General features: G+C 45.9%; 1 protein-coding gene and 1 long non-coding RNA gene across 9 annotated transcripts in view; one reads left to right on the top strand and one right to left on the bottom strand.

Moving 5' to 3' along the window:
- Nucleotides 1-14,800, bottom strand: part of LOC114796409 (uncharacterized) — a 40,763-nt gene extending 25,963 nt beyond the window's left edge. For 2 of the 8 annotated variants that reach the window (XR_003750724.1, XR_003750725.1), the window contains exons 1-5: nucleotides 14,082-14,800; nucleotides 13,844-13,917; nucleotides 13,592-13,696; nucleotides 10,823-10,881; nucleotides 9,306-10,110 (exon numbers count right to left, since the gene is read on the bottom strand). This is a non-coding gene — a long non-coding RNA (uncharacterized LOC114796409). The remainder of the gene's footprint in view (nucleotides 1-9,305; nucleotides 10,111-10,822; nucleotides 10,882-13,591; nucleotides 13,697-13,843; nucleotides 13,918-14,081) is intronic. The other 6 variants (XR_003750722.1, XR_003750723.1, XR_003750720.1 and 3 more) reach the window with 6 other exon arrangements.
- sp9 (sp9 transcription factor) lies at nucleotides 13,843-16,831 on the top strand. Its single transcript, XM_028990350.1, has 2 exons — nucleotides 13,843-14,640; nucleotides 14,866-16,831. The coding sequence occupies exons 1-2, from the start codon at nucleotides 14,620-14,622 to the stop codon at nucleotides 16,159-16,161; spliced, it is 1,317 nt and encodes a 438-aa protein (XP_028846183.1). The 5' UTR covers nucleotides 13,843-14,619; the 3' UTR covers nucleotides 16,162-16,831.
- The last annotated feature ends 376 nt before the right edge of the window (nucleotides 16,832-17,207 follow it).

Raw genomic sequence — 17,207 nt, forward strand, 5'->3', positions numbered from 1 at the left:
GACCTTTTGTCAAAGCAACCGTGTATGTGTAACTCAGCATGGTCAACACAAAGCGAAGTTAAACTGCAGCTCCCAACAGTCCTTCTGTACCTTGTTTACCTTGTTATTAGAGGTCATTAAACTATTACTGCTCATTGTCCCAGGAGTATGTTTAAATTTTTTTCAGCTCTTAACCAGTCTGCGTGTCAGTGACTAAAGTTAAATTGCCTTCTTCACGTTTCCGGAGAAAGTTTAGATTAAAAAAAAAAAGGTCATAAAACAACGCACAAAACCTCCATGATTACCAATGATCACACTAAGGTACATGTTCCATTGTCGGTGCCTGGAAGGGTATGTGATCAACATAATTTCATCAAATTATAGCGTTCGCTGGTAGTTAACTTCCTCTACATGTTGTCACACGTGAAGAGGGGAAGAGCGTGATTTAGACCTTGTGCATTCCTTGGCCCGCTTTTAAGCTGCCTCGCACTAACGACGTGCTGAAATCCCCTTAGTTTTCAAAGCCGTAAAAATTGACTTTATGGGTCCGTCAGGAGAGGTGCATAGCAACTGTCACTCCATCCCGAAAACAAATATAGATTTACGGCCCTACGTGCTTTTACGAATATGTTTAAAAAATAAATTAATAACTTGTACAAGAAGCTCGGTTTAAAAGTGAATAATAATAAAAAAAAAAAAACTTCACTCACAACATTGTATTATATTCCAAAATTATAGGATGTCGCCGGAAAGATGTTGACAGGTTGTTTGAATGGCGCTTGGTTTAAAAATATTACAATTGCACTCGAGCAACAGCCAAAAAAGCAACTGGGTGGCGTTTCATTAGCGCAATTCTTTATTGGAAATAAAGTGTAAATTGAAATGAAGGCAGAGTACAGGACACCGTTTTTGAAACAGGCCGGAGATTTATGCGGTTGAAGATTGAGCGTATCGGGGTGGATCGGGATTTCATTAGTTCTGACAGAGACAATAACGGTGTTCATTCCCTTTTTCATACCAGTCCGCTGTCATCATCATTTTTTTCCCAGACCTGGTGAGTCTGAGTGGGTCTTGATTGAAAGAAACCATCATATGCACATCACTGTTGTCCCACATCATTCAGAGAACAAACCTTTTTAGATCCTTAACTACCACAGCAGTGCTGATTGCACAGGCACCGGCAATTTCCTAACCAACCGCCACCTGAACAATGATGTGTTCGGCTTTCAGACCCTCCAGCCTTTCAAAGGTGAATCATTTCACAGTTTGGAACGAGATCTCCATAGCAACTCCTCTTTGAGGGGTTTAGAATCACCATCCAGTAATTCTATGATCATCAGGCCCAGCCATTCCCAATGGTTCTTTTCACAGCGGACAGGGAAGGGGGGCGGGCGAAGGAAGCTGAAAATTCTACAGTCTATTTCTGGCAATTCATCGAGCAGCCCCATTAGAATTCAAAATATTTCGACCTTCAATCACCAAGCATGTTATCTGAAGCTGCTGTGATCTCCAGTCAAGACGGGGTAGACGTTTTAGTCTAATCACACACAGTGAGTGGAGGCTGACAGAAACTCCTCATTCTGCCAGAATCAAAATGCTCATTTTAACGCGGTGACAGTATCTCAACACAACGGCCGCAAACACAAGGAGGACGGTTCTGGCCTCCCCCTGGAAATGGAGCACAAACACGGGGGAGCGGCTCAGCGCCTCGCTGCAATCACATTACTCATTATAACTGTATAGACTGTAAATGCGGGGCTGCACACAGGGAAATGAATATACTTTCACATAAGAGAAGCCCTAAACCGCAAACCCGGCTCGACGTTTCATGATGGGGAAAAGCATGAGGCAGAAAGCACATCATTTATGAACTCTTCACGGACTGATGTTTAAAAACATAGAAAGCGATTATTCCATTACATTATTCAACATTGTTACAATACTGTTGCTGTTAACATAAATAGCGCATAGATTATCACTTGGACCGTGTGAAATTTAACATAACACAATTATATTTTAACATAACACAATTTCTTAGCACAATTAAAAAGACAATTCTTATGCGTAAGGCAAAATATACGTAAAGAAAAAAAATTAAGTACACAGAATATAAAGTGCTGGAATTTGGTGTACAGGCAAGTTTATATTCTGACACATACTATATCATCCATCAAAGACAAAATTGCTTTGTGCCACTGAGGAAAAAACCAAGCAGCATACACAAGAACACACAATAGTTATAATTTTAACTGTACTTCACATTATTTATACTATAAACCGAGCTAAAAACCCCATTGCTTTTGGTGTTTCTATGGTTTTACAGGTTGAGTAAATGAAAATAAAGAACTTAATAACTGTTCGTTGGTGTACATTATGTATTGGCATTTCCATTGATTACATTGATTTTAACAAATTGCAGTTTGGGGCTTGGCTCTATTCAGAAAATCATTTTGGTATTTTAATAGCAGACAGCTTTCTTAACTCTTCAGAAATCTGTTCTGGGCACATCACCTTTAAATTGGTGCCTTTTAAATGTGTTTAGCAGGCACCTGCATGTTTCATTGGTCACATGTGTGTGCACATGTGTGGAATTGTTTGTTATTTTGGAAACATGGGCACATGGCAATAAAATGAGTAACGTGCCAACAAACATGTGCCAGACCGCTGGTGTACAGATCAAGTTGGGGTGCAAAAGCACACCGCAGCTTGTCAAAATAGAGCCCACAATCTCACTTCCATCAATGCATTTAGCAGACGGCCTTATCCAGAGTGACTTACAATCAGTAGTTACAAAGACAGGCCCCCAGGGGTTTGAACCTGGGACTTTGTGGTCTTCTGGTTCATAGGCGAGTGTCTTATCCACTAGGTTACTAACATCTCAAGACCATGAAAGACGTAATTCACAATATAGCAAATGTTACATCTCATCAATTCAGACCACCTTCTCTTCGTTTTAATGCAATTGTGTTTTGCAATGAAGACAACTAGTGCCATTATTTCAATACTGAACGATCCATAAAATTATCTTATCTTAATACAGTACATTTGTCAACCCTACTGATAATATTGATTGCTCAAAGAAATTAGTAACCATCTGCGTATAGTCAGTGTAAAGTCTGTTCTTAATCTGAAGTGTGGCGAGATCAGCAGGACGTTCCAGTAGAGGTTTTGGACGAATGTGTCCCCTTAAATGAAAGCTTCTCTGCGACTATATGTCTTTCATTTGGCTAAGAAAACACAAGACTGGGTAACCACCAGCGATTTTCTCATCTTTATCAGCATTGCTTCATAGAGACTGTCCTTACTGGTTCGCAGCCCAGCGCAGCATTTTTGTGCAGCAGCATGCAGGTGCAATTTAAGATTAAAGAGTGGAAGCGGTTGCGTGAGCCAAGCCAAACATCAGCTTTCCAACTGACTCACCACATCCATTCCGTGCAAATCTCCGCCGCGACCACCGTATACCGTCGGCCCATTGCAATGAGCAAGAATAACATTATAGGAGGGAAAAGGAGGTAGAAATGTGCACCAGACCAGGCCACTGGAGTGTGGAGGAGAGGATTCTCTCCTCTGCGTTTTCTCCATCTCCGCGGTGGCTGTGATTGTTCCCATAAAACCAGCAGGAACGAGTCCACGTGAGGCCGGCAGAGCCGTCTGTGGGGAACTCCAGGGACCCCTGCATAGACAGGAAACAGGAGTGTGTCTCCGTCTCATTCCCTGGCACAGAAACCCAACCACCCCCACTGATCCAGCCACCGGCTAGGCACTGGGACCATTTACCCCGGAAAGTGTTCCCTTCTGTGAGACTTGGGTACACGAGGGAGTCAGCTTTCAGGACACCAAAAATGCCCCCTAATAGTTTTTGGAAGATTGTGAAAAACTATATCCACAGTCTACCCAGACTTTTTTAAAGTCATTACGGTGAGGTTTCAGAAATATGCCCGGAGTTGTGCAACCGCGCTTACGCCACAAAGCAGAAAATCCTGTTCGGTCAGCGCCTGGTTTCAGCTACGCCGCCGTCCTGGCGGAGAGCTTCGCCAGCACGCCGACAAGTGTTCCACCAACACACATGGCCTGTTCCAGGAAGGTATGCCAGCTACTCTCTCCTGAGCGCTGACAATTAATGTACGCTTCCAAAATTAGTCATGTCTAAACCTGGCAACTCCCTGTTTAATTTCGCCGAACGGATGTAGGAAGGTGAAGATTAAAAAAGTAAGTGAAAAGTAAAGGGAAGGCTTAGCATAAGTAGCATGATGGCTAAAGTTGTAAGTGCATGAAATATTTAAAAAAAGAAAGTAGAACAAGGGCTGAACTGATATCTGAGAGAACGAGCTTTCATTTGATCACGTGGACAACTGTGAAAACTGGCTGAGAAGTTAGTATGGCGTCAATATTTTACAAATCAGCATTTACAATATGGTTATGAATGTTTTTTTAACACACTTAGCACACTCATATGGGAATAAAAATAGTAAATAAAGTAAAGTAAAAATAATATTTAGTGTTAATATTTATTTTAATACTTAATTCATGTAGTTGCTGTCACACATAGGACTTAATTTTTGCGTATTTGGATTTAATAAAACTCATGCATTAATTTGATGTGGATGCTTACTAGAACCTGCAGCGTTTAAATACAGATATGGATGGCAATCAGTTATAAATGGTCTTCGTGTCATTAACTGGAATTGTTGCAAAAGGAAAATAATGATATAGCACGCCTGTTTTACCCATGCATTTAAAAGTGTGCATTTTACATGTATTCAAAAGTATTCTGACACATTAATTAGTGTAATAAAACAGGTTACTACATACTTTTGTATCATTTGTAATTATTATTCATCCATCACTACCTTTTTAAAGAATTTTGACAAAGCCCGGTCAATTCATATGCGACTGAAATTTAAACAACAGTAAAAATTGTACTGCAACATGAAAATGCTGACACATTACCCTGTTAAAAGTCTCAGGCTGTGCACGCACCCAGCAAAACTGTAGCATAGCACGAGACCAATCAGTATGGAAAACAGCATGTTTTGCAAAGCATATGGCTCCACACAAGACAACGTGCATTCCCACCACCATATAATCAAGCAACACAAAAGAGGGGCTCTGAATGTTGAAGTATGTTCCATCTGACACCAGCTAAAAGTTTTGTGTAATTACGAAACAAAGCCAGAAATTGTTAACGGTTAAGTGGTAGGATGAACCGCACATACTCCATGGGATTCATGAAAGGAAAAATAATGTTAAGTCATAACAGGGAACTGTAAATCCATAATGGAAAAGTGTCTGCCTGTGTGCCCTGGTGGTTTCCAGCCATTTTTCAAGAAGGCTGTTTTCTACAGTGCCAAAATAAAGGAGCTGTTTTTAGTTAAATGCATGCTTTGGTACACCACATGACCATATCAGGAAGCGCTGCCCTGCTCAAAAAAAATTAAAAATACAAGCACTGTTACCAGCATGACTGGCATACTCAGCGCTGGCTATTCTACCAAAGCTAACTTGGTGGTGCATAAGCGCGCAATGATGAGACCAGGTTGCCGGATCAGCTTCATTTGTAGGTACACCAGCATCTCTATATGCTGGTCAATCAGCTACACCAGACATTAAAGTTTATTACTCTTAATTTTGTCACCAGATTGACCAAAATGCAACCTTTACTTCTGTTCACGGACTCTGGACTCAGCTGTAAATTGCTTTAATAAAAACCACATGAATAATCATTACACAACCTTTTTTTCAGTGTTACAAATGACTTCACAAATTATGGGCTGATTACTGTAATGCAATTGATGGACGGAACTTAAACAATTAAAATACCCACAAGACATTGTGGTTTGCAGTCTGTCGTTTACCGCTCGGCCGCATACACTTTCCATATGCTACACTTCAAAATACCGTATGGTGAGGAACAAGAGGCGCTGTAACTGCTTAAAAGGCCCGAACCACTGAACAAAACCAATATTAACATACAGCACTCCTCCCCAAGGACACACAACAGCAATCAGGAGAGCATTCTGAGGCAGGGAGGCTGTTCTCGATTACTCACTTAAATGCACTTTTATGTGTGGGCACAACCTCGTCTACAGGCAAGAATATCATGATGCAGCGCAGTGGCGGAAACAACAATGGCGCTCAATCTCTTCTATAGAATTTAAACAGCCTCCGTCTGCACAAGTGATTTCATAATGCGTTGGTTCATAAAGATGCTCCTTATATAAGCTGTCGCGCTTGCCATATGCACAGATTTGTAATCATACACATTTAAAGGACAGAGAGATGCATCACGTGTCGTTAGTATTATTTATCGGAAGAAATTATGCTTTTATATCATGTTGAAAATGAATTTTAAACTGAGCTCAGGTCCGGTGGTGATTTTACAGGACCCGGGGCACACTCTGTCACATTGAGTCTGTTGAAAGCCTATTGGAAAATGGCCTCGGAACTGAAATGGCACACTTATTATACTGTCCACAGAGTAATCCCTTGCACAGAGAACCCGAGAACAATATGGGCAAAATGCTCGGCATTGTGACGCTGTCCATTTGGCCCCTCTCTCTCCGACTGCCGTGGCAGAGTCACTAATCAGAGCTCTTTTCACATAATGGGAAAGTCAATAGCCGCATACAATCAGTAAACAAATTCGGCTATTTTTAAAAGAGCCTGCGTCTCCATTTTAGTGGCGGCAATTTAAATTATTCTACCGTGTAACACTTTAATTGTCTAAGACAAAGACATTGTCAAAGGCACAAAGGAACTCCAGGCAGAGGGAGAACTACAAGTAATTTCTGTGCTGCCATAGTAAGATGACAAGCGATAAGTGTTTTGCAAAAGCATCTGCTGCAAGGCAGTTAGAATAAAACTGCGATTATCAACCAAATACAAACTATTTGTTTTCAAGGCTCAAAACCACACATATACGCTGCTCAAAAAAATAAAGGGAAGACTTAAACAACACAATGTAACACCAAGTCACTCACACCAAACTCTCCACTTAGGAAGCAACACTGATTTACAATTAATTTCACACGCTGTTGTACAAATGGAATAAACAGGGGGAAATTATAGGTAAGTAGCAAGACGTCCCCAATAAAGGCGCGGTTCTGCAGGTGGTGACCACAGACCACTTCTCAGTTCATGTGCTTGCTGGTTGATGTTTTGGTCACTTTTGAATGCTGGCGGTGCTTTCACTCTAGTGGTAGCCTGAGACGGAGTCCACAACCCACACAAGTGGCTCAGGTAGTGCAGCTCATCCAGGATGGCACATCAATGCGAGCGGTGGCAAGAAGGTTTGCTGTGTCTGACAGTGTAGTGTCCAGAGCATGGAGGCGCTACCAGGAGACAGGTCAGTATGTCAGGAGATGTGGAGCCCTGCCAGAGCCCTACATGAGGGCACAACGTCCACAGCATGTTTGGCATTTGCCAGGGGACACCAAGATTGGCAAACTCGCCACTGGCGCCCTGTGCTCTTCACAGATGATGGCAGGGTCCCACTGAGCACATGTGAGTCTGGAGATGCCGTGGAGAACGTTCTGCTGTCTGCAACATCCTCCAGCATGACCAGTTTGGCAGTGGGTCAGTAATGGTGTGGGGCGGCATTTCTTTGTGGGACCGCACAGCCCTCCATGTGCTCGGCAGAGGTAGCCTGACTGCCACGAGGTACCGAGATGAGGTCCTCAGACCCCTCGTGCGGCTGGCCCCGGCTTCCTCCTAATGCAAGACCATGCTGGACCTCATGTGGGTGGAGTGTGTCAGCAGTTCCTGCAAGACGACAGCATTGATGCTATGGACTGGCCCGCCTGTTCTCAAGAGTTTTTGTGTGACTTTGTTGTCATCACATTTAACTATGCAAAGAACAAAGTATTTAACAGTATATTGAAGAACATTTCGTTCATTCGGATCTAGGATGTCTTATTTTTGTGTAGTGTATGTTGTTGGGAGGGGAAAAATTATGCTCATTTGTTTTCACTGACTAGTGGTTTACCAAATCATTTCTTTATGACAATGTCTAACCTTTTCCCTTACCACAAAACTCAATGCCTTTGTTATCATTTTGCATGTTTCTACAAATTGATTTTATGCTAACAAATCGTTTTGACAGCAAAAAGCAGATTCGGCGGCGTGAAATGGATATGTCGGCAATATGAGGGAACCCCAATGCAAAGGAGGTGGAGAGCATCACAAAAGACACAATGAGAGGAGAAAAGGATCGGCCTTACGTTCTCTGACGAGTTGAGGCGAGCTGAGCGTGAGTTGAACTCGCGTGACTGAACTCAGGGTGTCGGGCCGACGCTAATTAAACAAGCAGGAGGTCACCGTCTTCCCGTGATGGCCGGTACAGGCCCCCGCGTGACGCCTTTTCCATGTTCGTGCTTTAAAGTCAATATCATTAGAAAACATCATGGGTCTACGGTGGTTTCTCTCTTATATCGTACTGCAGTTATATCATTCATATTTATATTCACCTCGCCGTAGTTGTGTAATAAACCAAAAAAGTGCAAACAAGGTCTCTCTGTGATGGCAGCATTTCACACTCTTGACTTCTCTCCACCAGCTGAAGTTAAACTTGTTTCCAGCAGTCCTGAAGGTCCAAGCCGCTACAAGAACGCTAAATATGTTCCTTGCGTTGGATCCTTCATCGAGGCTCATCTTCGTCTCCATAACCGCCGCGGGGCAGAGCGCCTTCCAACTTTCGCGTGGTGCAGCGCAGCCCGGGAAAGGCGGCTAATAAAACGGCCGTGTCGGAAGCGCACCAGCGCTGCACTCTGCCCCGGTAGTAAATGTTCTTACAAGACCATAAACAGCCTGTAAAGCTCAGCCACGGCACCGGGTAACGGGCGTGCGAGGGCCGGTGTCGCGTTTCCGTGTCCCGCGCCGCGAAGCGCTTTGTGCTACCGTGGAGACTGAAAGGCGAGAGTTTGGCACTGTGTGCAGGCAACACTCAGCGCCCGGCCTTTCGCCGATAAAGCCTCGCGTGACTGCGTGGTAGTAGCCTGGTGGGTACCACACATGCCTGTGAACCAGAAGAACCAGGTTCAAATGCCACTTACTACCATTGTGTCCCTGAGCAAGACACTTAACCCGGAGTGTCTCCAGGGGGGACTGTCCCTGTAACTACTGACTGTAAGTCGCTCTGGATAAGGGCGTCTGGTAAATGCTGTAAATGTAAATGTGACTGCGAGTGCCCTCGTCCGGAATGAAGCAAATAATGATGAGAATGTTGGGAGAGCGCGGCGCGGCGTGGCGCGGCGCGGCGCCCGTGTTGGCGTGGAGGGGGAAAGGAGCGGAATGCCGGCGTGCACGTGAAGTGTGAATAAGCTGCGTACCTGGCAGGCTGGAGGCGTCGTGTCTTTATTTATTCCCCCGCCTTTGATTCAGGTCGGCGGTGCAGAAGGGGAAATTTTCAGCTGCGCCCTGACTCTTTGTCGGGGTTCCGTGGAAGGCTGACTTCCTGGCAGTGAGGGGGAAAAGGGAAAAAGGAGAGCGAGCGTGTCGACATAACCTTGAGCTCCGCGGACGTTATTCCGGAACGTGGGAGTTTTTGAATATGGCGCGGAGCACGGTGCCAGGCGTCACCTCTCCTTGCAGAAACAAAGGTCAGTTAAGCACATTTGATCACTTGATTAAAAAAAATCCCCAGTGTCGGAACACTAAGCCCAATTACAAGGTCAGATAATCCCATAATAGATCAATTGTGTTGGGAATCCAGAGGAAAATTGCCTGACAGATACACAGAAGGGTGGGGGGATCAGAGGAACACAGCCCCATGTCGGGCCCATTGAAAGATTTCTCCTTCGGCGCCAGGAGAGCTTCGAGAGTCCTTCATGTCGTAATGAACGAATGCAAGAGTAATGACGCTTAAAAAAAAAAAAGGAAGAAGAAAGAATGAAAAAAAAAAAAAAGCGGTCAGAGGAACCCACAGCTTTCCATCTTGAAGTCCTCACCTGGTGCTTCACATTTACGTGATTGGCCGGTGGAAACTGGAAAAGCTGCAGGGACAGAAATTGCCTGAGCCTGCTGAGATAAGGCTGGAGTCGTGCAGCAGCGGAACCCCGTCTTAAAAATGTAAAACGATGCCCTCGTGACGCAGGGAATTAGCGATGATCGCGTTTACCCGTCAAATTCCACCATCTTTACAGCACGGGGCAAAGCAGAAAGGGAAAGAAAGGGAACCAGTGGTCAGAAAACGGGCAGAATAATGTTTGGTTTTGGCGAGGGCGTTGTAATAAACGGTGAGCAGTCGATATTTCATCTTATCTGGCCACGCCGAGAAACCCGCTGCGGCCGGCGAAGGGAAACCCCCGTGTTTAATACTTATCGTCCCCTCCTGTACCAGGGATCTGTCGGGCGGCGGCTGCTAAATCCTTTATGGTCAGGTGCACTGAGATTAGCTACTGGCCGCACTTCCCACTGCCGCCCAGTTGTGCTCAGATGTGCGGACCTGTTGATGTGGACTTATCTGACTTTAGAAGGGGGGGGGGGGGTGATAACGGAGAAAAGGAGCTTTGATTCTGATGGAAGATCAGATGAAGTCTCTTCTGGGGGAGGAAGCTGACATTTGACCCAAACTATCCTGTTCTTTTCATTTTTGCAATATCATAACGTGCTGACTATATAAAACTAAGATGTGTGTGTGTGTGTGTGTGTGTGTGTGTGTGTGTGTGTGTGTGTATATATACATACACACACATATATATTTATATGTGTGTGTATATTTCTTAGTTGTATATATATATATACACACACACACACTATAGTAGTAGTATAGTAGTATATAACTAGTATATATATATATTATGTAAGTACATATTAGGTATGGTATATTAAAATGTTAGAAGCATACCTTGCAAGACTGATGTTGAGAACGTCTCTGTGGTCCATCAGCTCCATCAGGAGACATGTCTGCAGATTTTAAAAAAAAGACCATTAATGACTTATACATTTAATTAGACAAATTAATCCATCATTACATCTGGTCATTGATGACCAGTGACACAATTATGTCACCCACTGGCCACTTAATTCGATTTAATCCGCGCGCACAAACGCTCGGAGATAAACTGGGGTCCCATCCGCCAAGTTGAGGAGCACGTGTTTGTGTGTGTGTATGTGTGTGTGTGTGGGGGGGGTTCGTCCTGCGTCGCCACGCGAGAAAGTGTCGGGCGTGATTACGTAACAGCACCGACGTCTTAATAACCGAGGGGCGCAGAACGGATCCCACCGACACGGCGCCATCACCCCACCCGCGCGCGCACACTGCTTATCATTAATAATAAGCTCTTGATATAGTAGTATGAGCCTAAATTAGTGTATTTACAGTGTTGGATGTATAGCACGCGTATCTAGTGGCAACAACACCAGGATAAATTGTACCGCGTGAGTAGATGCAACGATTCCGCGTGTAATTGGTGAGCATCGGGCCCCATTAAAAGCTCACACATCACCTTCACACGTCATGTTCGTAGCAGGAGAATGAAGATTCCACTCTTCTGGTCTGTGTGTGTGTGTGTGTGTGTGTGTGTGTGTGAGACACTCACTTGAACTGTAGGTATTAAAACATCACAATGGAACATAACGCCGTTTGCATTTCTACTTTATTTTCACACAGACAAGCACGTGACATTTTCCATTTCTACTTTGGAGACTCAGAACCAACAGATCGTCTGATCCGTGGGGATTAGTTCATCATCCACGGGGAGAAGTTACCGATCCGAGGACGGGGGGCTGCAGGAATCCGGCCCGGCCGCGACTCGGAACACCCTTTGTATCGAGTGCGTTAATTAATAGGTCGGGATTCATCATTTATCTTTTGTTGCTCGACGCCGTGATGGATGCGCCGTCACTTGGGTTCACGACAAAGGATGCGCGGCGTTTTGTTCCACCCAGATAAATCACGCGCATTGTTTAAGGTACATTGATCAATCTAATGACGTGTAATAGGCTCCTAATTGGACTACTCGGGACGCTAAATGAAGTTTTACTTTCAGCGTCTCTGCGATTTTTCATAGTATTTAGACCCCCTCTCGTCCCCCACCCCCCTCCAAAAACCCCCCAGTGTATTATATTCACATTCTGGATTTATTACAATGCCATTCTGACCCGAATCAGTAGCTGCAAGAAATTCTATTTTCTTAACAAACATGCAGAAACAATATGAACAATTGTAATATTGCACAATTTTCAAATAATTAAGAGGATCTATTGTTAATATTAAAGAGGATCTGCTGCAGGATCTATTGTTAATATTAAAGAAGATCTGCTGCAGGATCTACTAAAGCCACGGTATGTTTATTGTCGGAGGTTTATTATAATGCGCAAATAACCACAGTTATTAATACCGCAATTAATTTCCTGTCAGCAGTCGGGCTCTTCCTCCCCAGCGTCGTTATTTGGTGAAGTAGCAGGATGTGAATTATAAGGAGGCTGGACGTAGAATTAAAACAACTCCCAATTATAAATCGATTATATTTGTGAGTGAGTGTGTGTATGTGTATGTGTGTGTGTGTGTGTGTGTGGGGGGGGTCATTAAAATATCGCTCCCCAAAACATCTTTCGAGCCACCATCAAATCTGCTGTCTGTCCCGAGGTGTCGAGCACCCCACCCCCCCCCCCCCCCCACCCCCTCTCTCTCCCTCTTTTTTTGCATTTCAATCAAATTTGTTTATGCGGAATCGACATTTAATAGTGCTAATTGCACTTCAGTCAAATTGCGGTGATTGCAGAAACGAAGCAATTTCCCTGGGATTTGAATAAATTGTTGTATATTCACCTCTCCATAGGTGGGGATTTAAGGCAGAGCGCCTCGGAGCAAATTGCGCCGCGCCGGACCGGCAGCATTCAGCCTCCATAATGGCGCATTATTTGGCCGCTCTGAATACAGTAATGCGCCGCGGCCATTCTCGGGGAAAATTGCTTTAACTTTTAAAGGGAGGATGATTCACGGCGGAGCAGCCATTCTTACATCATGTCATCAGGGCCGAAATGTTTTAACAAGCTGCGGAAGACGCCGGCATAATGCGTAAAAAAAAAAAAAAAAAACACGAGAAAACAAGATCCTTTTCGGCAGAAACGAACCCACAAACGCGCTCCGATCTGGCCGATATTGTACATTTAATCGGTGATGATCGAATTCACGTCGCACCTTAATTTCTTCATGTGTAATAATAATAACAATAGTTTATTACATTCCTTATTATTCTTATTATTATGTTGTAACACGTTTTTTTAAACCGACAAACACGTTTGATTTGTCATCATCTCCTGCACCGTCTAGAGAATAAACTTCTCTAGTTCACTTTATTCCTATAAAGGCGTTTAAAAGTAGCGCTGGTGAAGGCAGGTGCGTAACACCACACACACATACACACACACACACACACACACACACAAACACACACATATATACATACACACATACAAATGCATACAAATATATACACACATATACACACAGATACAAATACATACACATACATACACACACATAAATACACACACACATAAAAAATACATCTCTGTACACACATACACACATACATTCACATACATACACACCTTTACACACACATACACATACCTGCACACACACATACACACACATACAAATACACACCTGCACACACACCTCTGCACGCAGGGTTCACCTGTTGTGTTGAGTCCCTGGAGGTTCTCACAACTCCTCAGTCCCGAGCTGCAGGTGTATTAAACGGAGACCAACCTGAGACACAAACAGAAACTTCAGCCCAGACACCGGCTACACGGCGCACCTAATTAAAACAAATATATATATACATATTTTAAAAAACTAAAGTCGCGACGACTTATGTCTTTAAGTGACAGAGGAGCGATGAATGGCGATAGGAACCTGCCGAAGATGAAGACGACAGCCTCCGTGTCCAGGATTTCCTCTGACGAGATGTCTGCACAGGTAAAACACATCTGACCACACACACACACACACACACACACACACACACACCGATTATCAATAAATAGCGGCCACATGCAACCTCCAGACTGGTCCATACGGGTGGAATGCGAAGTGATGAGAAGAAGAAGAAGAGGAAGAAGGAGAAGAGGAAGAAGGAGAAGAGGACGCTTACCCCTCTGCAGAAGTCGCGCTCATTAACGACGCATCGCCGGATAAAAAAAAATGGCGCGTCGTCATGCGCTCGGCGGGTCAAATTTATAATAAAAAAAATTCATAATCGTCGGGTGGGAGAGAGAGGGGAGAGAGGGAGGACACACACACACACACACACTCACACACACACATAAGAAGGATAAGAGCAGATCTCCCCGCGCCCCGACGGCGGATTATTGATTGACGGGCGCGCCGTGACGTATTTCTGTCATGGCGGCGGCCGCCATTGGCCGAAGCGCGGCCGCGCGCCGAGTATCGGCGACGCTGATTGGCTGCGGCGCCCGGGCCGCCCGTACTTCAAAGGCCGCGCTCCCCGCCGCTAGGCTAGAATAAGTAGTTCCGAGGCAGCAGCCGGAGCCCTGTCCTCCTTCTCCTCCTTCTCCTCCTTCCTTCTCCTCCTTCTCCTCCTTCTTCTCGTTTGTTTTGTTTGTTGTTGTGGGCTTTTTTTTTTCATTTTGTCGTCGCCAAGGGCTCCAAACTCGGGAACGAGCTCGGCTATGGCTACTTCTATACTCGGGGTAAGACGCTTTATTATTATTTAGTAATATTATTTTTCCAAAGTTTTATGCCGCTTTGGTGAAACGACTCGCCACGCGTTTTTCACCACACGCGTTAAAAAAAATAAATAAAAAAAAACTTTTTAAAATCTTTTTATAAAGTTGCGTCCGCGCTTTTACAAGTTTTATACCGGGTCGGATAATAATAAATCTCTCTCTCTCTCTCTCTCTCTCCCTCCCGCCCAGGAAGAGCCGCGCTTCGGAACTACCCCCCTGGCCATGCTGGCCGCCACCTGCAACAAGATCGGCAACACCAGCCCCCTCACCACCCTGCCCGACTCCAGCGCCTTCTCCAAGGCCGGATTCCACCCGTGGAAACGCGCCTCGTCCAGCTGCAGCCTGGGCGGCGGCCTCCCCGGCTTCGCCGTGGCCACCAGCCGCGGCTCCACCGGACTTACGTCGAGCACCGGCACCGGCAGCAGCGCCTTCTGCCTGGCGTCCACGTCCCCGACCTCCTCGGCCTTCTCCGCCGAGTACAGCAGCCTGTTCTCCAACTCGGCGGGCGTCGCCACGCAGGACTCCGGCCAGTCGGCGTTCATCTCCAAAGTGCACACGTCGGCGGAGAGCCTGTACCCGCGGGTCGGCATGGCGCACCCGTACGAGTCGTGGTACAAGTCGGGCTTCCACTCGACCATCTCGGGCGACGTGGCCAACGGCGCGTCGTCCTGGTGGGACGTGCACACGAACCCCGGCTCCTGGCTGGAGGTGCAGAACCCCGCGGGCTCGCTGCACTCGGGGACCCCGCAGGCCATCCACTCGCAGCTGGGCGGCTACAACCCCGACTTCTCCACCCTGACGCACTCCGCCTTCAGCTCCACCGGCATCAGCCCCGGCGCGTCGCACCTCCTGTCCACCGGCCAGCACCTGCTGACGCAGGACGGCTTCAAGACGGTCATCCCCGCCTACTCGGACACGTCCGCCGCCAACGCCATGATCTCCGGCGCGGCGCCCGCCATCGGGAGCTCGTCCCGGTCCTCCAGGAGATACTCCGGCCGGGCGACGTGCGACTGTCCCAACTGCCAGGAGGCGGAGAGGCTGGGGCCCGCCGGGGCCAGCCTCCGGAGGAAGGGACTCCACAGCTGCCACATCCCGGGCTGCGGCAAGGTGTACGGCAAGACGTCGCACCTCAAGGCGCACCTGCGCTGGCACACCGGCGAGCGGCCGTTCGTCTGCAACTGGCTGTTCTGCGGCAAGCGCTTCACCCGCAGCGACGAGCTGCAGCGGCACCTGCGCACCCACACCGGCGAGAAGCGCTTCGCCTGCCCGGTGTGCAACAAGCGCTTCATGCGCAGCGACCACCTGAGCAAGCACATCAAGACGCACACGGCCGGCGGCGGCGGCGGCGGCAAGAAGGGCAGCGACAGCGACACCGACACCAGCAACCTGGAGACGCCGCGCTCCGAGTCGCCGGAACTCATTTTGGAGGGGGTCAACCCCGGCAGGGTCACGGTCAAGGAGCCGTCCCCTCACCACGAGTCGTAAAAAAGGGGCCGAGCCCGGCCCGGGACTGGCAGGCGACACGGGTCGGGGGACGCCGCGCCGTCGCGCCGTCGCGTCCCCGCGTCTGGAAAGTGTCAGTCACGTGTGTCACCGTCCGTTTAAGTTATTAATAACATACACGAAAATGATTATACACATACGATCTCTAAATATATAGATATATGAATATATAGGCGATATGACACTTTTCTTTTGGGGACGTTCGAGGTGACAATTTGAAGTGCTTTTTTTTTTTTTTAACAAATTGCATTTTGTATGAATTGGTGCGCAGTAAAATGGGAGAAAGTTCCCTGCCTGGACCGCGTGATGCGAGTTCGTCGTGTACATATCTCGGACTATAAATCACGTTATTATTATTATTATTATTATATTTTAGTTCTGTTTCCTCTTGTAAATGTTAGTTATGATTGTTTTTGTCCGTGGTGGATCCTGAAATTCAGGGAGTTTTTCTTTCTTTCGTTCGTTCGTTTTCATTTCTTTGCTTTGGACGCACTTTGTGGATGTCAGTATGTATGTGCACAGGTATTTAAAATATTCAGTTAACCATTTTTTTTTCTCTTATTCTTCAAAAAATATATAAATGTTTAATTGTATAAAGGTACACGTATAAAGCATTCATTTTGTAATTAAAGGGATTTTTTTTTAAATCCAAGCCTTTCGATGTTTCAGGGTTATTTTCATTCCCACCTATTCGTTTTCATTTTTTATTCGTTTTATGGTGTTTGGCGGATCGAAAAAAAAAACCCGGCAGATATGGACTAAATATTTCTGTTGTGAAAAGATTTGTGTTTATTTGCTGGGATTTAATTCCCAGGCCCTCTGCGGAATAAATCAATAGTTAATGCCGCGGAACAGACATTTTATGCTCAAATGAAAAGCTTGTTAAATATTATTAATTATGACTCGGAGCATATCGCGGCCCCATGTGTCTTGTATTGGCGATTAGGGATTCGTGTCTTATCAAATATCTAATTAATCTCCGCGACATCATTTGTTCAGCGCCGCTTTATCCGCGCTTTTCCGAGGGG

Source organism: Denticeps clupeoides, chromosome 9 (genome assembly GCF_900700375.1).
Source record: "Denticeps clupeoides chromosome 9, fDenClu1.1, whole genome shotgun sequence".
NCBI lineage: Eukaryota > Metazoa > Chordata > Actinopteri > Clupeiformes > Denticipitidae > Denticeps > Denticeps clupeoides.